At 37.8% G+C, this 21,968-nt stretch overlaps 1 protein-coding gene across 1 annotated transcript in view; it reads left to right on the forward strand.

Moving 5' to 3' along the window:
• The window catches only part of DNAH7 (dynein axonemal heavy chain 7), a 260,029-nt gene that overhangs the window by 105,556 nt on the left and 132,505 nt on the right, over nt 1-21,968 (forward strand). Inside the window, exons 30-36 of the mRNA XM_032405789.1 lie at nt 2,963-3,211; nt 5,363-5,512; nt 8,143-8,325; nt 8,676-8,852; nt 11,586-11,717; nt 17,998-18,222; nt 20,784-20,981. Of these exons, the coding sequence (XP_032261680.1) occupies nt 2,963-3,211; nt 5,363-5,512; nt 8,143-8,325; nt 8,676-8,852; nt 11,586-11,717; nt 17,998-18,222; nt 20,784-20,981 (1,314 nt within the window). The remainder of the gene's footprint in view (nt 1-2,962; nt 3,212-5,362; nt 5,513-8,142; nt 8,326-8,675; nt 8,853-11,585; nt 11,718-17,997; nt 18,223-20,783; nt 20,982-21,968) is intronic.

The following is a 21,968-nucleotide window of genomic DNA, read 5'->3' on the forward strand; positions in this document are numbered from 1 at the left end:
TACTGTACAAATTTTTCAAGAGTAAAGACTCTATTTTTATAAAGTGGAAATATACCTCACCAGATATGTTCTCAAGCAGTTGTGTATTCATCCAGTGAACACTTATTGAGCAATATCTCAAAAATGGAGCATAACTGTCACTTCAGATTAGGACAATTCCTTGTTGTGAGATTGTCCCCTACACTGTAGAGCATTAGGCATCCTTGCCCCCCACCCTCACCCCAGTGTTGATAGATCTCTTCTGTTGTGACAACCAGACAATTCCACGTATTTTTGACTCTCTACCAGGCAGGAGAGTCAGGGGAACTGGTCTTGGTTGAGAACCACTGGATACCAAAGATGTTTTCGAGTGGTCTCCTTCATTCAAGGTCAACCAAAAACAATTTGAACAATCTGAGAAGATATGTTTGTTTATTTACCAAATACTATGCACTTACTATGTATCAGACACTATTCTAAAAGCTTTGCAAATAGTAACTTATTTAACGCTCACAATGACCCAGTAGGTCAGGTGCTATCATTATCCCTGTTTTACAGATCATTTAACTGAGGCAAAGGTAATTAGCTTTGATTTATGTCTAGTACATGAGCGAGTGGGGATTTCAACCATGTAGTCAGGCTGCAGAGTGCTCTTAACCACTGAGCTGCATTGCATTTTCCTCCTCTTTATCTCACGGAAACATTGCTTTGATAAACTAAGATCAGTTTCTCCATAACAGCATTTGAAGGATTAAATATAGGGGCAATTAAACTCAGAATTCATCAATTCTCAAGTATAGGTCAAATGTGTGCTTTCACATGAAGCACTTCTGAATTTTTACTTTTACCTTCAGAGTGAAAATAAGTCCTATTTCTTACATAGGTTTGCTATAATACTTATAAAATAGCCTTAACAGTTTATAAAGGTATGTTTCTTAGAACTTGCAATCAACTTTATGTATTCCTATACACTAAGTATGGAATCCTAATTCTTTCCAATCATACATCATATGATTTTATCAGTTTCTAAAGCTGCCATAGCAAAATACCACAACTTGGTGGCTTAAGACAATAGAAAGGTATTCTCTCAAAGTTCTAGAGGGAAGACATCTGAAATCAAGGCTCTAGGAAAGACTCCTTTGCCTCTTCTTAGCTTCTGGTGGCTATTGGCAATCCTTGACATTTCCTGGTGTGGGTTGGCATCACTCTGATCTCTACCTCCATCATTACATGGCCTTCCCTGGGTGTATCTGTGTTTGAATCTTCTTCTCCTTTCTGTTATGAAGACACCAGTCATTGGATTTAAGGCCCAGGATAACGTCATCGTAATTTATCTAATTATATCTGCAACGATCCTATTTCCAAATGAGGTTACATTTTGAGGCTTTCTGTGGGCATGAATCTTTGAGGGACACAAAGCTGATTAAAATCCTGGCCACCGCAATGATTAAAATACCTTTGAACTAATTTTTGTATGTGATACTGAGGTATGGATTAAGGTTCATTGTTTTGACAAATCCAGGCATTCTATCTTTTTATCTTTTCTCTACCAAATTGTTTTTGTGCCTTTGTTGAGAATGAGTTGTTCAAATGTGTGTGGGTCACTTTCTGGGCTCGCCATTCTGTTCCATTGGTATATTTGTCTATTGTTATACAATATGAAGCTGTCTTTATAATAAGCCTTAAAATAAGGTCATATTTGTCTAACTTTTTAACTTAAAAGTATTGTAAAAATTTCTAGAAGAAAACGGGAGAAATCTCTTGTGACTTTGGCTTAGGCAAAAATTTCTTAAACACAGCATCAAAAGCACAATGCATAAAACAATAAATTGATAAAATAGACTCATCAAAACTTAAAATGTTCACTCTTTGAGAGACATTGGTAAGAGGATGAAAGACAAGTTGCAGACTAGGAAAAAATATCTGCAAATTAGATATATGATGAAGGACTTGTATACAGAATATTTAAAGAACAGTCAAAACTTACCATTAAGAAAATAAACCAATTAAAAATAGGCAAAAGATTTGAAAAGGCACTTCACTAAGAACATATACATAAAGCAAATAAGCACATGCAAAAACATTAGTCATCAGGAAATGCACATTGAAGCCACAGTAAGATACTGTGACATACCTATTAGTGTGGATAAAATTAAAAAGACTGACCATACCAAATATTAAAAGTGTTATACCCTGCTGGAATGAATGTACAATAATACAACCACTTTGGAAAGCAGATAGTTTCTTAAAATATTAAACACATAACCACCATATTATCCAGGTTTTCCACTCTTCAGTATTCAACCAAGAGAAATGAAAGCATTTGTCCATACGAAGAGTTGTATATAAGTGTTCATAGCAGTTTTGTTTGCAAGAACTCCAAACTGGAAACAATGAAAGTATCCATCGACAGGGGAATGGATTTAAATGTAATACTTGTATGCATTGAACTATTAATACATGATGTCACATATGTGAATCTCCAAATCTTTATGCTAAGTAAAAAGAAGTCAGAAAAAAAGTAGTACCCATAATGTGTAACTTCATCTATATTAAATTCTAGACAATGCAAATAAAAATAGTAACAGAAAACAAATTAGTGGTTTCCTGGTGATGGAGGTGGCAAAGAGAGTAGAGAAGGAGGATTACAAAAGGTCACAAGGTGACTTCTGGGAGTGATAGGTTGATTATCTTGATTGAGTTGATGACTCCACTTATTGAATTTGTAACACTTTATATAGTTCATTGTATGTCAGTCATACCTCTATAAAGCTGTTAAAAATACTGTTGAACTATTTAATGGCTCTATTTCCATCATTATTAAATATGAGGATGGGAGGACTTTCATCACGTTTATGTGTATGTATGTGTGTTTGTGCGTGTGTGTGCATGTATATGTGTATGTGTGTGTGTGTATGTGTGTGTGGAGAGAGAGAGAGGCTATCAGATATGTAATATAAATCCCCACATCATCTATCATCAGGGAATCACTTCAGATTTGTTTCCTGGTGTGAAATTACCAAAACCAGATTATAATGATTTGCTAGCAGCTATCAAAGACAACTGTGAATCCATGAATTTGCAAATGACCAGATTCTTTTCTGAGAAGATACTTCAAATATATGAAATGATGATTGTGCGTCATGGTTTTATGATTGTTGGGGAACCGTTTGGAGGAAAAACCAGTGCATACCGTGTCTTAGCTGGAGCACTAAATGACATATGTGAAAAGGTGAGTGTGTTATTAATGCATTGATTTATTCATAATCAGCTTTGTGCAAGATAGAATGTATAGTGATTTTAAAAGACACTTTAATGTAGCAACTTAAAATCATGGAAAAAAATGAGTCAAAAGGAAAATACTACTAGAAAGGTAACATGAAGCAATTATGAAGTTTAGCGTATGAAGGATCTATCATAGGTTTGCTGGTCAACCTTTTACTTCTTTTCAAAATTTTATTTATGAAGGTAACACATGTTGTAGAAAAAATCTGAGAACATGAGAAGACTGAAAGCTTTCTTTTCATACTTTCAAGAGAGTATTTTTCATGTTCTGGGTGATTAGATTAATAATGTAAACTTCTGTGATTGGATGCTTGTGGTATCGGAGTGAAAGTGTGTTTTGTGTTATATAACACATGTGCACACAAATGCAATAAATGCTTGTATTACTCACAATTCCCATCTTACACATCACAGTTTGGTCTACTTTGACATGCTAAAGGAATGAGGCTATTTTTAATTCTCCAACTAATACTGCATTTCTGTCTACTTTTTGTATTTTGAATAGTTTTTGCTTCACATATTTCATTGTTTGTAGCCAAATGGGATTTGTGATCATGATATCTTGATTGTGGAGTCTCACTGGCCTTGCTGCATTTTGGGGACAAAAATCTTGCTTTAGTGGCAACAACTTCCTCTGACTAAGAGGGTGGAGCTTTCCCATACTTCTCAATGTAGGATGATGCGTTGTTATCCCTTTGGTGGGCACAGAGAAGAACGTGAAGACCTCGAGCTTGTTTTATTGTTTAGTGTTGTTATTCCACATCTTTTCTTGAGTTCGGTAGTTTGTGTCCCAAGCCCTGGGGGTGGTGGGCAGAAGGCAGTGTTGGGAAGAGTTTTACTTGTTATGATCTATATCTATATCTATATATCTATATCTATATCTATATCTATATCTATATCTATATCTATCTATCTATCTATCTATCTATCTATCTATCTATCTATCTATCTATCTCTACCAGACATTCTCTGAGAGAAAATTAAAAGATCTAAATACACGGGACTATGTTCCATTCTCACAGAACTGAAAAGTTAATATTCCTAAGTTGTCAATTTTGACCAGAACCTTGAAATCTGGTGTGGGAATTATACAAAATTATATAAAAGATGTTATATATATATATATCTCCCTCTCCCACTCCTCCTGCTTGTGTTCCCTCTCTTGCTCTCTCTCTGTCAAATAAATAAATAAAATCTTTCAAAAAAATAAAATAATGTATCATCAGTTCATCATTCATAATACTATACCACCCCAATGCAAGTCTTTAATAGTAGGGGAAACAGTAGGGGGCTTGGGGGGCAGAGGGAATATGTGTGAAACTCTGTACTTTCCACTCAATTCCTCTTTAAACCTAAAGCTACTCTAAGAAAATAACATCTATTAATTAAAAACATAAAATCTCATGCCCTAAGGGTGTTAACATCTTTTGTATAATTCCCACACCAGATTTCAAGGTTCTGGTCAAAATTGACAACTTAGGAATATTAACTTTTCAGTTCTGTGAGAATGGAACATAGTCCCCTGTGTTTAGATCTTTTAATTTTCTCTCAGAGAATGTCTGGTAGCATGAGTCAGCCAATTACAGCCCATAGGCCAGCTTTGGCCCCAAACCTATTTTTCTAATGCCAGAGAACTTAGAATGGTGGTAACATTTTTTAAGGTTTATAAAAAAACAAAAAAACCAGAAAGAAAGAAAAGAAAGAGAAACGGAGAAGAATATGTGACCAACTATATGTAACCTGAAGAGCCTATAATAGTTACTATCTGACCCTTTACAAAAAAAACAAATTGCCAACTCTCCTTTTGTAGTTTTAGGTTTATAGTTCTTTCACATCATTTGCTAATTTATTACCATTTCATGACTTTTAAGTACTATTGTCAATGGTATTTGTAAAATTTTATTTTTTTTTTAGTTGTTCATTGGCCCTGTATAGAAAATACAACCAGTCTTTACATATCGACTTTGTATGCTTTGCACTCCTTGCTTCTGGTAGTTTCTTTGCGGAGTCTAGGATTTTCTACATATCCACTCATGTTTTTTTTTATGTATAAAGACAACATCCTTCTAATTGAATGGCTTTTTTTTTCCCCATTAAGGGGTTAATGGAAGAGAACAAGGTTCAAATCACTGTTCTAAACCCCAAGTCTGTCACCATGGGTCAGCTGTACGGACAGTTTGACGTGGTGTCACATGAGTGGTCCGATGGTGTCCTCGCTGTCAGCTTCAGAGCATTTGCTACTTCAACGGTAAGCACTAGCACTTGAGTGTGCGCATTCAGAAAGACCGTCATAGTTCCTTCCGATGCATTTCTGACTTGTTTTCCAGTTGTTTCAGACAAACATATTTCTAGTCCCAGGTATTTATTTAAAACACAATCCTGGATGGTCCAGCAGTGTTTCCGTGAGGAACATTGTTAGCACCTACAGAGATGCCAGAGGCCGGGCTGGCCAGACCCTTTGCCTTGGTGTGCAGAGAGGAGACAGCAGGAGAAACAAGGGCAGGGAAAAGCACTCCTGGCTCTCTTTTTTTCTGGTTAAAGGATAGAGGAAAGAGAACATTGAATAATGTGAGCTTTTGCCTCCTTCAGCAATGTTCTTCCGTCGCCCACCTTTTGGGCTGCTGTCTCAGTCATACCCACTAATTGTTAGGCATGCTCCAATTCTTAGACAAGAAATTGCAGACCTTTATAAAACAATACCTTGAAGTTCTAACACTTGGCCCTACCACGTTAGGAAGAGAATGGGCTGCCTGTGTGCCAGCCGCTGACTGTTGTGAATGAGAACGGGCACTAACCTCCTCCTGGCTTATTCTGCTGATGGCTGTTGCCCGCTCTTACGAGAAGGAGTCCACAGACCACTGAGTGTTAATTTGATTGCTGTAGGTTAGCAGGCTGTGCACAGAGTGTGAGCAAATGGGAGACAGCTTGCTAAGTCTGGTCTTAGAAGGGGGAGATGCCTGGGTGGCTCAGTCAGTTGGGCGTCTACCTTCGGCTCAGGTCATGATCTCAGAGTCCTGGGATCAAGCCCCACGTTGGGCTCCCTGCTCAGCCAGGGGTCTGCTTCTCTCTCTCCCTTGGCCTCTCCCCCACTCATTCTCTCTCTCTCTCTCAAATAAATAAATAAAATCTTAAAAAAAAGAGAAGGGGGGGCGCCTGGGTGGCTCAGTCGTTAAGCAGCTGCCTTCGGCTCTGGTCATGATCCCAGGGTCCTGGGATCGAGCCCCACATCGGGCTCCCTGCTCCGCGGGAAGCCTGCTTCTCCCTCTCCCACTCCCCCTGCTTGTGTTCCCTCTCTCGCTGTCTCTCTCTCTGTCAAATAAATAAATAAAATCTTTAAAAAAAAAAAAAAGAGAAGGGGCCTAGTCTAGAGACATTTAATTTATTAAATCTTTTTAAAATAAAAGTTTCCTTTATTCTGCCTACCATGTGTCCTGACTTTGGTGCTCTTTATCCACTTAAGGACTCAGCTGATCATGACTCTTTCGTCAGTGTAATAATAGACAAATGTCAAAACTCAACACTGCTCTTAATGGCTCAAGGACCTCGGACAATAAGTAACATAAGAATTGGCTTTCATGGGGCAGAGATCTTGCCCAGTATCAGGCTTTACTAGTAATTTCAAGGATAAAAGTAACTGTGAGGCAGATGGAGGTGTGAGATCATTGATACAACTTCTCAGGTTCTTTCCTTTCACAATGGATGCACTCTGGCCCAGATTAACACATGACATCTCTAGATAATGTATGTAGTCACATTATTTATACAGAAATAATTATGAGATACGTGCCATTTTATACTCAGTTACATAGCATACATTACATTTTCCAGGACATTTTGCCCCATAAACACTCAGTCTCAGAGAGGTTAAGGAGCTGATCTAAAGTCACACAGCTGGTAAGTAGTAAAGCCAAATGAAAAGTGAGGTCCTTCAGACTGTAGAGCCCAGCATCTTGCTGTTAGATGGCCGTGTTGCCCAAAGTGAAGATTAGCAGGCATGGGAAGCCAGCAGTGCAAGGGAAAGTTGATCTTGAGGTGATACCTGAGGTATGAGCTCTTCCTTGCTTCCTGAGCATGGCCATAGCTGGCTTTTGAGTGTGGGTGTGGGGCAGCCTGAGTCTATGACGGGTCCGCTGTCTTGTAGATTAAAGCAGTTGGCTACAGGGCCTGAGAAAGTGTTAGGATGGATTCAAATCCCTCACCACTTCAACTTGAATTCATATTTGCTGCAAGTGAACCAGGGCATTGTCTGTGTGCCGAAAAAAGCAGATTCATAAGATCTGGAAAGGAGAATCAGCTTTTGTACTCTCCAGTGACTACCTGGCCACTCCTTAATATTTGTTGAGCATTTACTGTAGTTCAGACAATGTGCAAATATTGTCATATTTATCATTGTGAGACTGAATCATATATTAATTTCCTGTATCATCATGAAACCATTCAACCTAAGAGGGTGTGTACATGTGAATTCATTCAATGGAGGGAAGAAAAAACTTGATTTAGCACCCAAGAGTGCTAAATCTGTATGAACATAATACTACATAGAATCAGATAATTTCAATGAAAACTGTTTTCCCTGGCAATTATATTTTTTTCTCATAATACTTTCTAAAACATGTTATATGTGAGTCCAGAAACATTGGAAAAGATGGGATTTTGAGAAAAGATGTTATATTTCTGTCTCGTCCATGGCATATATAGGTTTCTTCAGTGACTCTCTCTCCACATACACGCACACACTTTATTCAAAAGATGCTGTTACATTTTCATGGTGAAATTAATTTTAGGAGTTACATTTTTAAATTGTGAAACATTATTGGACTGTTTCCTTACATTATCACTATTAATTTTTGCCCTTTATTCATCATATGCATAAACCAGACGCCAGATAGGAAATGGTTAATTTTCGATGGACCAGTAGATGCAGTGTGGATTGAGAATATGAATACGGTGCTGGATGATAACAAAAAGCTGTGTCTGATGAGTGGGGAGATTATTCAGATGTCACCACAAATGAATCTTATTTTCGAACCAATGGATTTGGAAGTTGCTTCTCCTGCTACTGTAAGTTCTCAATTTTGACATCTGCTTATAAATTTGAAATGCTATAAATGCTTTTCTTAGTAATTTTGACTTTGAATGGAAAAAATTAGTAGAATTCATTTTAATAGTACTCCAATTCTTTAAGAACAGGCATATCTTTTGACTTACCTCGACAAATTTAAGAGTCAGGGATTTTTTTCCTCTTTATCTAAAACCATTGGTAAAGTCATACACAAAAATTTAGATCATGAAATTACATAAAATTAAACTTTTTTAAAAAGAATTTTCTGAAGGTTATAAGAAACAGATGTACCAAGTCATATTTCTTATAGAAACATTACCTTGATAGTAAACAATTTTTCTTTTTCCAGGTTTCCAGATGTGGTATGATTTACATGGAGCCTCACATGTTAGGCTGGAGACCACTAATGTTGTCTTGGATAAATCTTCTACCTGCTGCGATTAGTCTTATTCAGAAAGAATTTATAGTAGGCTTGTTTGACAGAATGGTCCCAGTTTCTGTTGAATTTATTAGAAAGCATGCAAAGGTAAGAGGGATGAGAATTTTAAGACTTAAATAAATGGAAAATCCAAATCAGCCAAATAAATTCATTTTAATATCTATTGTTAATGTCAACTCTCAGATACTAAAATAATTTAACAGGTTTAACTAAAAACTTACCCGATTAAAGTAAAAAGATTTTAATTTACATACTTACTCTCCAAAAAAAAAAGTTAATGAGGCATTTTAGGGTTTGAGAAAATGTATGGATGCTAATCTATTCCCTCCTAAAAAAAAAAAAATCTTAAAAGTCCACCTAACCACATCTGGGTAAAAATATCCTAAAATGTTATCTCTCATTTCTCAGGGACTATTATATTTTATATATTTTCTTTGTTTTTCAAAGTTCCTAGAATAAATATGTATTATTTTATAATTTTCTTTGTTTTTCAAAGTTCCTAGAATAAATATGTATTATTTTATAATCAGCAAAAGGCCAATTTTTAAAAGTAATTCATTCATGACATCAAGGAATTAGATAGTGGGTAATAATGGAGGAATATGTTACTGCTTCAGGCAGGCTAAATGAGGAAGCCACTCTATTTAGCACGAGTGCATCTACTTGTTTAGAGATGACTGTTGTTGGCTAAAAAACTGGGATTCAGGGAGGAAAATCAGTCCCCGGTAGAAGACTGAAAGAAGTCCAAATCCATTTTTCCTTCTTTCAGCGTATCCTGGGGATTGGTGCAGGGGGAAAGATACAATGGGGGGAAAGGACAGCATGAATGGAAATCTCCTGCCTCTGAGAGTTGATCTAGTTCCAGCCAGGCTCTTAAACCCTCCCCAGCTGGAAATTGTAGGGAAAGTATGCTTAATTTCTGCTCTGGGAGATGTCAGCCAAAGGTCTTTTAGGATGACTTTAGCTCTGGAACAAATAGAGGCACACAGAGCTGCTGTTTCTCCTGCCGTTGGAAATAGAATAGAAAAGCTTAAGGCATAGGTTGGGTTCAAGGTACAGACACGGAAAGCAGAATTTAAAATCATGCCAGTGGATATTACCTAAAGAGGAAAAAAGATACAGAGCAAAGAATAGAATCCTGGGTGCAGCTGCGATTTCAGGGAGGAGAGCCTTTTAAGAAGCAAATAGTCGGTATTACCAAAACCACTAACAGGTCAGGGCAGAAAAGGAGTGGCACATGTCCCTTGGATTTGAAAATTGAGAAGATCATGGGGAGAAGGACATGGCCCAAACACTTTCAGGGAAGAGACAAGGTTGCTCCAGGGCAGTTGGCTGAATGTGGGAGCAACTGGTCACAATAGTGGGGTATGCTGCTCTTTCAAGAAGCTTGCCTGTTAAAAAATTTAAATACCAAGCAAACATGAAATGTGTTGAAGATGAGAAGTAATCATGTTTCAAAAACAGTTAAACTTGGAAAATAAGCTATAGGTGCCCTCCCCAACCCCTACATTGTCAGAGAATGTAGGTCTTACGAATGTATGAATTTTCCATATAATAACTATCTTTTCAGTAGCAAAAGAGAAAACACACTTTTAATACGAGCTTCTAAAATGGTGTTATATGAAAACAATGAATCGTGGATCACTACATCAAAAACTAATGATGTATGGTGACTAACATAATAAAATAAAATAAAATTTAAAAAAAACTAAAAAATAAAATAAATAAAATGTACTATGCACTTTTGTCCTTTCAAATTTTGGATTCCTTTTAGTTACTATATAGTAATAAGTATCTTATTTTGTATTTTAGTCTTGCGTCAATAATACTTAGTCCCATCTTTAGAAACTCCGTTGTCATTTCTTTCTTTTTTTTTTTTTTTTAAAGATTTTATTTATTTATTTGACAGAGAGAGAGACAGCGAGAGAGGGAACACAAGCAGGGGGAGTGGGAGAGGGAGAAGCAGGCTTCCCGCTGAGCAGGGAGCCCGATGCGGGGCTCGATCCCAGGACGCTGGGATCATGACCTGAGCCGAAGGCAGCTGCTTAATGACTGAGCCACGCAGGCGCCCCTCCGTTGTCATTTCTGCCTGTTTCTACTGGGACAGTGGCTGAAGATGAAGTCTGCTGCTTCTAAACTTCAGAGTCCGTTTCAGAGAGTTAATGCTTACGTGTTAACCACGAAGCGATACCACTCTAAAGATTGGAGGGAAGAAGACACATATTTGTGGAGAACTTGCTGTATGTGGTGCACGGTGCTAGGAGCTGTACACACTATTGCATTTATTTTATAAACTGTCATGGTGAGACCCAAAAAAGTAAAGTGCATGGTGTTTACAGCACTCTGGGAACATTTTGTGCTCTTCAAGCCTTGCAAATTTATTTCATAGGAGTGAGTTTACTACGAGGACTGCTGTAAAGATGTAGAAAATAAGTTTGGAAACACATTCATTAATTTTAATTCTCTGAAAGATTTTTTTTAGTGTTTTGATTTACAAAATCGGTATAAAGATAGATTCTAGGTCATTGATGAATGCAACTGACCATGTAAAAGTAAACTTTTTGATTTTGGCAATCAGTGCAGGAGTGGTTCAAGAGTGCATCCACGGGACAGGACATCCAGTGGCGCCACACGATAGACTAGGGAATTGATCTGTGCCTCAGTTTTCCCACCTGCAAAACGGGAAGTATAATAGTGCCTTTTCATAGGTACTATGGCTATGAGGACTAAGTAAATTCAATAAGTATTAGTTGATGCTATTTTAATTAGTGCCTAATTTAAGTTAATTTGTTTTATACACTTTTCCCCCTGATTTTTCAGGAATTATCTCCTACTTCAGATACAAACTTAGTCCGATCCTTAATGAATCTAATAGACTGTTTTATGGATGACTTTGCCGATGAAGTCAAGGTGAGAGAGAGAAATGATCGAGAAACGTACTCTTTACTGGAGGTAAGGTCCATTGCCTTTGAATCTTGCAATAGAAAGACATCTGCTTTCCCCAAAGCTTCCTGATTAATAACTTCATATCTCCCCTGGCCCTAGAGGCTGGACGGCAACGAAAATAGTAGGTGCCTGTAAGGAAGCTCCTCCACTGGCAGTTCCATTGCATCATGAGGTTTGGGTGAACCCCAGTGATACCCTTAGATCTGCTACTCAGATCTTAGGTCATTTAACCAGCCTCAGAAATTATCAATCCCCAGGACAGCAGTGACCTTTTTTTTAAAAAGATCTTATTTATTTATTTGAGATGGAGAGAGCATGCGTGTCTGCGCGCATGCCCACATGAGCAGGGGAAGGGGAGGGGCAGAAGAATGGGACAAGCAGACTCCCTGCTGAGCAGGGAGCCTGATCCCGGGCTCCATCCCAGGACCCTGGGATCACGACCTGAGCCGAAGGCAGACGCTTAACTGACTAAGCCACTCAGGCGCCCCAGCAGTGACCATTTAATAACCAGATTCACCTCTCCTTCAACCTGCAAATCATAATAATTCTTTGTGTTTTTCCTTGATTTTCTTCCCTTTTTCTTGAGATACAACTGTTTAAAATATATGTGTGGGTATAAATATATATTAACATTGAGGAAAGCAAGAAAATATGTATAAACACATTTTTCAAATAGGAATAAAATTATCAATGGACCTTGAATGTTCCTTGACAAAAATTATGTATTGTTAGTGGTAGCACTTCTAATGTGTCAAGATGTTGCTCATATTATGTATATTCTATTAAATTAATTTAAAAAATTTTATTAACATATAATGTATTATTTGTTTCAGGGGTACAGGTCTGTGATTCATCATTCTTACACAATTCACAGTGCTCACCATAGTACCTACCCTCCCCAATGTCCATCACCCAGCCACCCCATCCCTCCCACCCCCCTCCGCTCCAGCAACCCTCAGTTTGTTTCCTGAGATTAAGAGTCTCTTATGGTTTGTCTCCCTCTCCGGTTTCATCTTGTTTCATTTTTCCCTCCCTTCCCCTATGATCCTCTCTCTTGTTTCTCAAATTCCTCGTATCAGTGAGATCATATGATTCTTGTCTTTCTCTGATTGACTTATTTGCTTAGCATAATACCCTCTAGTTCCATCCACGTCGTTGCAAATGGCAAGATTTCATTTTTTGATGGCTGCATAATATTCCATTGTATGTATATGTGTGTGTATATATATATACACACACACATACACCACATCTTCTTTATCCATTCATCTGTTGATGGACATCTTGGCTCTTTCCATAGTTTGGCTATTGTGGACATTGCTGCTATAAACATTGGGGTGCATGTGCCCCTTTGGATCACTATATTTGTATCTTTGGGGTAAATACCCAGTAGTGCAGTTGCCAGGTCGTAGGGTAGCTCTATTTTCAACTTTTTGAGGAACCTCCATACTGTTTTCCAGAGTGGCTGCACCTGCTTGCATTCCCACCAACAGTATAGGAGGGTTGCCCTTTCTCCACATCCTCGCCAATATCTGTCATTTCCTGACTTGTTAATTTTAGCCATTCTGACCGGTGTGAGGTGGTATCTCATTGAGGTTTTGATTTGGATTTCCCTGATGCCGAGCGATGTTGAGCACTTTTTCATGTGTCTGTTGGCCATTTGGATGTCTTCTTTGCAGAAATGTCTGTTCATGTCTTCTGCTCATTTCTTGATTAGATTATTTGTTCTTTGAGTGTTGAGTTTGATAAGTTCTTTATAGATTTTGGATACTAGCCCTTTATCTGATACGTCATTTGCAAATATCTTCTCCCATTCTGTCAGTTGTCTTTTGGTTTTGTTGACTGTTTCTTTTGCTGTGCAAAAACTTTTTATCTTGATGAAGTCCCAATAGTTCATTTTTGCCCTTGCTTCCCTTGCCTTTGGCGATGTTTCTAGGAAGAAGTTCTGCAGCTGAGGTCGAAGAGGTTGCTGCCTGTGTTCTCCTCAAGGATTTTGATGGATTCCTGTCTCACATTTAGGTCTTTCATCCATTTTGAGTCTATTTTTGTGTGTGGTGTAAGGAAATGGTCCAGTTTCATTCTTCATGTGGCTGTCCAATTTTCCCAACACCACTTGTTGAAGTGTCTTTTTTCCATTGGACATTCTTTCCTGTTTTGTTGAAGATTAGTTGACCATAGAGTTGAGGGTCCATTTCTGGGTTCTCTATTCTGTTCCATTGATCTATGTGTCTGTTTTTGTGCCAGTACCGTACTGTCTTGATGATTACAGCTTTGTAATAGAACTTGAAGTCTGGAATTGTGATGCCACCAGCTTTTCTTTTCTTTTTCAGCATTCCTCTGGCTATTCGGGGTCTTTTCTGGTTCCATACAAATTTTAGGATTATTTGTTCCATTTCTTTGAAAAAAGTGGATGGTATTTTGATAGGGATTGCATTAAATGTGTAGATCGCTCTAGGTAGCATAGACATTTTCACAATATTTGTTCTTCCAATCCATGAGCATGGAACATTTTTCCATTTCTTTGTGTCTTCCTCAATTTCTTTCATGAGTATTCTATAGTTTTCTGAGTACAGATTCTTTGCCTCTTTGATTTATTCCTAGGTATCTTATGGTTTTGGGTGCAATTGTAAATGGGATCAACTCCTTAATTTCTCTTTCTTCTCTCTTGGTGTATAGAAATGCAACTGATTTCTGTGCATTGATTTTATATCCTGCCACTTTACTGAATTCCTGTATGAGCTCTAGCAGTTTTGGGGTGGAGTCTTTTGGGTTTTCCACATAAAGTATCATATCATCTGCAAAAAGTGAGAGTTTGACTTCTTCTTTGCTGATTCAGATGCCTTTTATTTCTTTTTGTTGTGTGATTGCTGAGACAACAACGAGGGCTTCTAGTACTATGTTGAATAGCAGTGGTGATAGTGGGCATCCCTGGCGTGTTCCTGACCTTAGGGGAAAAGCTCTCAGTTTTTCCCCATTGAGTATGGATATTCACTGTGGGTTTTTCACAGATGGCTTTATGATACTGAGGTATGTACCTCTATCCCTACACTCTGAAGAGTTTTAATCAAGAAACGATGCTGTACTTTGTCAAATGCTTTTTCTGCACCTATTGAGAGGATCATATGGTTCTTGTTCTTTTATTAATGTATTGTATCACATTGATTGATTTGCGGATGTTGAACGAACCTTGCAGCCCAGGAATAAATCCCACTTGGTCGTGGTGAATAATCCTTTTGATGTACTGTTGGATCCTATTGGCTCGTATTTTGGTGAGAATTTTTGCATCCATATTCATCAGGGATATTGGTCTGTAGTTCTCCTTTTTGATGGGGTATTTGTCTGGTTTTGGGATCAAGGTAGTGCTGGCCTCATAAAATGAGTTTGGAAGTTTTCCTTCCATTTCTATTCTTTGAAACAGCTTCAGAAGAATAGGTATTATTTCTTCTTTAAATGTTTGGTAGAATTCCCCTGGGAAGCCATTTGGCCCTGGGCTCTTGTTTATTGGGAGATTTTTGATGACTGCTTCAATTTCCTTGATGGTTATGGGTTTGTTCAGGTTTTCTATTTATTCCTGTTTCAGTTTGGGTAGTTTATACGTCTCTAGGAATGCATCCGTTTCTTCCAGATTATCTAATTTGCTGGCATATAGTTGCTCATAATATGTTCTTATAATTGTTTGTATTTCTTTGGTGTTGGTTGTAATCTCTTCTCTTTCATTCATGATTTTATTTATTTGGGTCATTTTTCCTTTTGGTAAGTCTGGCCAGGGGTTTATCAATCTTATAATTCTTTCAAAGAACCAGCTCCTGGTTTCTTTGATCTGTTCTACTGTTCTTTTGGTTTCGATTTCATTGATTTCTGCTCTAATCTTTATTATTTCTCTTCTCCTGCTGGGTTTAGGCTTTATTTGCTGTTCTTTCTCCACCTCCTTTAGGTGTAGGGTTAGATTGTGTATTTGAGACCTTTCTTGTTTCTTGAGAAAGGCTTGTATTACTATATCTTTCTGCTTAGGACTGCCTTTGTTGCATCCCAAAGATTTTGAATAGTTGTGTTTTCATTTTCATTTGTTTCCATGAATTTTTTTTAATTCTTCTTTAATTTCCTGGTTGACCCATTCATTCTTTAGTAGGATGCTCTTTAGCCTCCATGTATTTGAGTTCTTTCCAACTTTCCTCTTGTGATTGAGTTCTAGTTTCAAAGCATTGTGGTCTGAAAATATGCAGGGAATGATCCCAGTCTTTTGGTACCAGTTGAGGCCTGATTTGTGACCCAGGATGTGATCTATTCTGGAGAATGTTCCATGGGCACTAGAGAAGAATGTGTATTCTGTTGCTGTGGGATGGAATGTTCTGAATATATCTGTGAAGTCTATTTGGTCCAGTGTGTCATTTAAAGTCTTTATTTCCTTGTTGATCTTTTGCTTAGGTGATCTGTCCATTTCAGTGAGGGGGGTGTTAAAGTTTGCCACTTGTTGGGTCCCTGCTGGAAGAGCAGTGGCCCGACTGTGCCGTGGATCATGGTTTATGGCAACCCCGAGCTGAGAGCCCACTCCTCAGCTCCATCTTTGCAGCTGGCTTTCCCGCTCCGATACCTGGGAGCTGTGCCGCACTCAGGCACCCCTGGTCTTTCTGTGACCCTGAGGGTCCAGAGACCACACTCTCCCAGCGAGGGTTCCAACCCCTGCTTAGCCACTGGAGTGATGTCCCTCAGTGGAGCAGACTTCTCAAAGTTCCGATTTTGTGCTCTACTGCTCTATTGCTTGCCAGTAGCTGGCTGAGGAGGCTCCCTCCCCCGTGCCATGGTCTGTCTTCTTGAATATCACCTCAGATTCACTTCTCCACACATCCTACCTTCCAGAAAGTGGTCGCTTTTCTGTTCAGAGGGTTGCTGCTATTCTTTTCTTCGATCTCCTGTTGAGTTTGTAGGTGTTCTGAATGGTTTGATTAACTATCTAGCTGAATTCCTAGGACCAGATGAAATTTAGGTCTCCTACTCCTCTGCCATCTTGCTCTCCCTCTAAATAATTTAATTTTTAATTTAGTTTTAAACAGTTTCCAGAGAGAAACAGCCTGTTAGTAATCTAGGAGTAGGCAAACAGTGTTGAAGTAGAGCCCAAAATTTTTAAGAGCATAGTCAAGATTGTGTTTGTTTTGGCATTAAAAATGGGATTTGAGGGGGTGCCTGGGTGGCTCAGTCAGTTAAGCATCTGACTCTAGATTTCAGCTCAGGTCATGATGTTGAGGTCATAGAATCAAGCCCCACATTGGGGCTCCATGCTCAGCTGGGAGTCTGCTTGAGATTCTCTCCCTCTGCCCCTCCCCTCCCACTCTCTCTCTCTCAAATAAATAAATCTTAAATAAAAGGGGGATTTGATTTTAAATCAAGAAAATAAGTTTTCTCCATGCTATTCCTTATATTCCACATATGAGTGAAACCACATAAGGAATAACACAGAGGACCACAAAGGAAGGGATGGAAAACTGAATGGGAAAAAATCAGAGAGGGAGACAAACCATGAGAGACTCTGGACTCCAGGAAACAAACTGAGGGTTACAGAAGAGAGGGGGTTGGGGGATGGGGTAGCTGGGTGATGGGTATTAAGGAGGGCACAGGTTTTAATGAACACTGGGTGTTACACACAACTAATTAATCATTGAATACTACATCAAAAACTAATGATGTACTATATGTTGGCTAACTGAACATAATAATAAAAAAAAGAAGAAGAAAATAGGTTTTCTTATTTAGTGTTGGGTCTTGTCATCTGCTCTGTTTTCTTGCCTAAGCCTGGTAAGAAGAAGGCTTGCAGAATGGCAGTTCTAGTTATGCAATCAATGCTCAGATTGTTATTACACCAGGTAAATAAACAAATATGAATTTGTTCTACTTTTAAGAAAACACTATCAAAATTTAAATTAAAAAGCAAGTATATTGTGGGTATTGATTATTCCTTATGAAAATATGCCTTAATAAAAAGTTATCTAAATGTGCTTTTTTAATATCAGGGTCCTGCCATGTACTTAAAATATCACGTGATTTACCAGACTAATCATTCTAAGGTTTCACAGTGTACTTTGCATTGTATTATCTTTTCCGATAGCAAGATTTTTTAAGACATGCAATTTGATTTTTTAAAATCTAATTATTATAAAATCCTGAGATAACCTACTATAACATATTAGTTTATTAAATTTCTTTCAAAGATATTAATCTAATCTGATTCAAGCTTCAAGAATACATTAAAGTTATTCTTTAATGCACTCATCTTCTCATCTCTCCAATGCAGGGCATTTTTCTGTTTTCATTGATCTGGTCCATCGGAGCTTCCTGTAAAGATGATGATCGGTTGAAATTTGATAAGATTCTTCGAGAACTAATGGAAGGCCCAATTTCAGAACTAACTCGAAATAAGTTTAAATTACTGAGTGGCATGGAACAAACGTCTTCAAAAGCACTAACTGTCCCATTTCCTGAAAAAGGAACAATTTATGATTATCAATTTGTCACTGAGGTAAGAGCTCTGAAGCAAGATTTACAACTACCAAACAGGCAAGTTCCCTTGGAGACATATGGCACATAAAGGCCCTGGGGCCATCTTGTCAACACTGTTTACCTTAAGAATCAGCATGGGGTAGTAGAGGAAGGTGCTCTGGCTTTGAAGTCAGACACATCAGGGTTTAAATCCTTGTAAAGCCACTTTCTTTCTGTATAGCCTTGGACTAGTAATCTTTCTGAACCTTGTTTTTCTCTTTGATAAAATAAGATAAATAGTAACAACTGATGGGCGTATTGGATTCATTAAATATAAGTACACAGTATGACATCTAGTCTAGCACTAGGTGCATGCTGTTTTAGGATACCTCTTGGGATTCATATGGTACATGTTAGCATATCACAGGTGCTAAGAAGTCCTGTAGGAACATAGCTGGGTTAGTGGTAATTCAACACTTGCCAAATGAATTGGACAATAAAACCTGGGTGGTGTTTGTTTACTTGTTTATGTGTAACAGCTCATATGAGTACTGTATAGAGGGTGTTTAGGAATACCTATTTAAATATGGAGCTTGAAGTGAAATTGGATAATACTGTATCCCCAGAGGGTAATCCTATCTCACCAGTATTTCTTTAATGAACTTACTTTTCTAAAGCCTCCCTAGACTCTATTATCTGGATGGACCATGATCTATCCAAACAGTTTCCTACTCTTAGACATTGATCTGTTTTTGTTGTTTCTTAGTTTTTCTGCTGTGGTGAATATTCTTTTTTTTTTTTTTTTTTTTAAGATTTTATTTATTTGCGAGAGAGAGAATGAGAGACAGAGAGCATGAGAGGGAGGAGGGTCAGAGGGAGAAGCAGACTCCCTGCTGAGCAGGGAGCCTGATGTAGGACTCGATCCTGGGACTCCAGGATCATGACCTGAGCCGAAGGCAGTTGCTTAACCAACTGAGCCACCCAGGCGCCCTGGTGAATATTCTTATATACAAGTCATTGTGTACATATCTAATTGTTTCTTTAAGATAAGTTCCTAGAAAAGGAATTTGCTGTATCAATTTATAAATTTTAATGGCTCTTGAGATGTATTGCCAAGCCCACCTCAGAAAAGATTCTTCACCCTGCCAGCCACAAGATATTATCCTTTTATTTTTTGCTAATTTTATTTTATTTCAAATTACTAACAGTACCCTGCATTTTCAGAGCATCTTGCAGTTTACTAAGCTTTTCCACCATCATTTCTATTTGTTTGCCAACATCTCAGTGAAATAGGAAAGATAGTATTATTTTGCAAATCTTCCCACTGGGGAAATTAGGGCTCAGAGATATTACATGATTTTTCCCAGTATCACAAAATCTCTAAATGAATATTCACTCCAGAAAGATTCTTAATCTTTCCTTTCCCATATGGTGGCAAAAGATCCATGTTACAAAAGATTATCAAGAATATGGGAAGGACATTGTTTCTTCTTCAGTTCTAGAAAGTTCTAGATACTTCTTTGCAATACAGTTCTTCAACTTGATGTGAATTCACCCTCCTAAAAAAAAAAAAAATCTGTACTATATGCATAGCACCGTGCCAGAGGATACAAAAATGAGTAAGTCACTGTGCTGCCCTCAGTGAGTTCTTAACCTCTTCAGAAGACTGTCATGTGACACTCTAGGCCAAAAGAGTACCCTGTGGGAAGATCCAGGGACCTGGGCATATTGGGAAACAGTAGGTCCATCAGTGGGGCTGGAATGTGGGACACATGAAGGAAGGAGGGTCTGAATTCTGATGTGTTTCGAATGAGGAACTTAAATTTGATTCTGTAAGAATGAAGAGAGCAGTGATGTTTTTCTAAGGCAAGAGAGTTAACATGCTATTTTTGAAAGTTTTTGTTCTAAAGACTGCATAGCAGATACAAATTTTAGTTGACAAGGTAATTGGATACAAAGATATAGTATAATGTTAATTCATAATAATAATCTCTCATGAACAAATCTTGGCATTCTAGATATCTGTTGCACAACAATGTGAATATAGTTAACACTACTGAACTGTATGCTTAAAAAATGGTTGAAGGTAAATTTTAGGAGTTTTTTTTTAACCACAATTAAAAAAAACTCACCTAAAATGATAAGCTTATGTTATACATACCATTATAAAAGTACGAGCAACATGCAGCTGATGTTCTAGGGAAAAAAATTCTATATTGGTTAACACTTACTGAATAAAATTCTTTGCTCTTCAGTGCACTGATTAGTTTTCTCAGTGCCATTAAAGAATCTAAGATTTGGCCAAAATATACGATCTTTGGGTTAACATAATCAGTGGTTTTAGCAATCAGAAATATCACAGCACTGCCACTTCATTTTGATTCATATAAAAGCCTAGTTTCTCCTCAATTTAACACAAAATTTAACTTTAAAACTCAGAGTGAAGTGTTTTAAAGAATAAAAACAAATATGTAAATATCAGTGTTTTCTGGTTTTGTTTTTGGTCTTGATCTTTGATCTTTTCTACAATGGCACAGGATAACAGAGCTTTTAAAAGTATTTTATAACAATATTCACCATTTGGCTGTTTATTATAAACAGGGAATAGGAAAATGGGAACCATGGGTAAAGAAATTGGCAGATGCTCCTCAAATTCCTAAGGATATGATGTTTAATGAAATCATTGTACCAACTCTGGACACGGTTCAATGCTCTGCTTTAATGGAATTGTTGACCACCCATCAAAAGCCTTCAATATTTGTAGGACCAACAGGAACTGGAAAGAGTGTTTATATTATTGTAAGTATTGTAGAAATCTACATGTTAAAATGTGCATAATATGCCTAAGAAGGTTATTTTTTAAACTACCTGAAATAGATTTCATATTTTTTAAATATTAAAATATTTTGATTTGTAGCCACAGAGAATTTTTGAGTAACTGTCTATTTATTTTAGAAATTGACTAAAGATATGCCATTTTATATCACTAAATTATTGTATCTTTTTAAATTATTGTACCTTTTAAAATAGCTCATTTAGGATGAAGAATTTCATATCCCTTGAAAGGAAAGGGTGTTTAATTAATATTTAATTTTCAAAATTATTTAATATTTGGAGGATTACTATGTAGTAATAAAACTGATCTTCTTTGACTTCTGGAATCATACCCATTGTGTGTTTGATAAGAAAATGCTACCTGCTATAACAGATAATGCCCAAAATCTCAAGTAACTTTACACAGTCTTAGTTCCCTTGGGTTTAGGAGATCATATTGAACAAAGACCAGTTCTTGCCTCTAGTTTCAGATTTCTAAAGGCAGAAAGCTGGCTGCAGCTAATAGTAAGTATCACCCGCAGATTTGTCATGACAAGAATGTGCAAGTTTTCCCAGGGTCAACGGGACAATATGGAAGATAAGTGGACTTCACCCTTCTTGGGACTCCATTCTAGATGACTGCCCACAGCCATGTGGGATCCCCGTTAGTTCCCTTATGGCAGAGAACTGTACAGTGTGCGTGTCCCTTTAGAATACCTAAATATCTTGCAGCTCTGCTCCTCTCAGAGAGCAAGCATTTGGAAGCTTTCCATGACAGCAGGCAAGACCGCATTAGCTAAGAGAGAACCACAGTGATGCCAGTAAGGTAGGACTTTTGCCTCTCTTTGTCTAGCTCTGCCCCCCACCTGGCTTTGGGGTGGGAAGAAGACCAGGAAGCAGGCAGAGGAGCCCAAAGAAGCCATCAGTGGTCCCTCTCATTGTAGGCTCTCAGTTTACACAGATTCGCCCACT

Source organism: Phoca vitulina, unplaced genomic scaffold, assembly GCF_004348235.1.
Source record: "Phoca vitulina isolate PV1807 unplaced genomic scaffold, GSC_HSeal_1.0 scaffold1, whole genome shotgun sequence".
Lineage (NCBI taxonomy): Eukaryota > Metazoa > Chordata > Mammalia > Carnivora > Phocidae > Phoca > Phoca vitulina.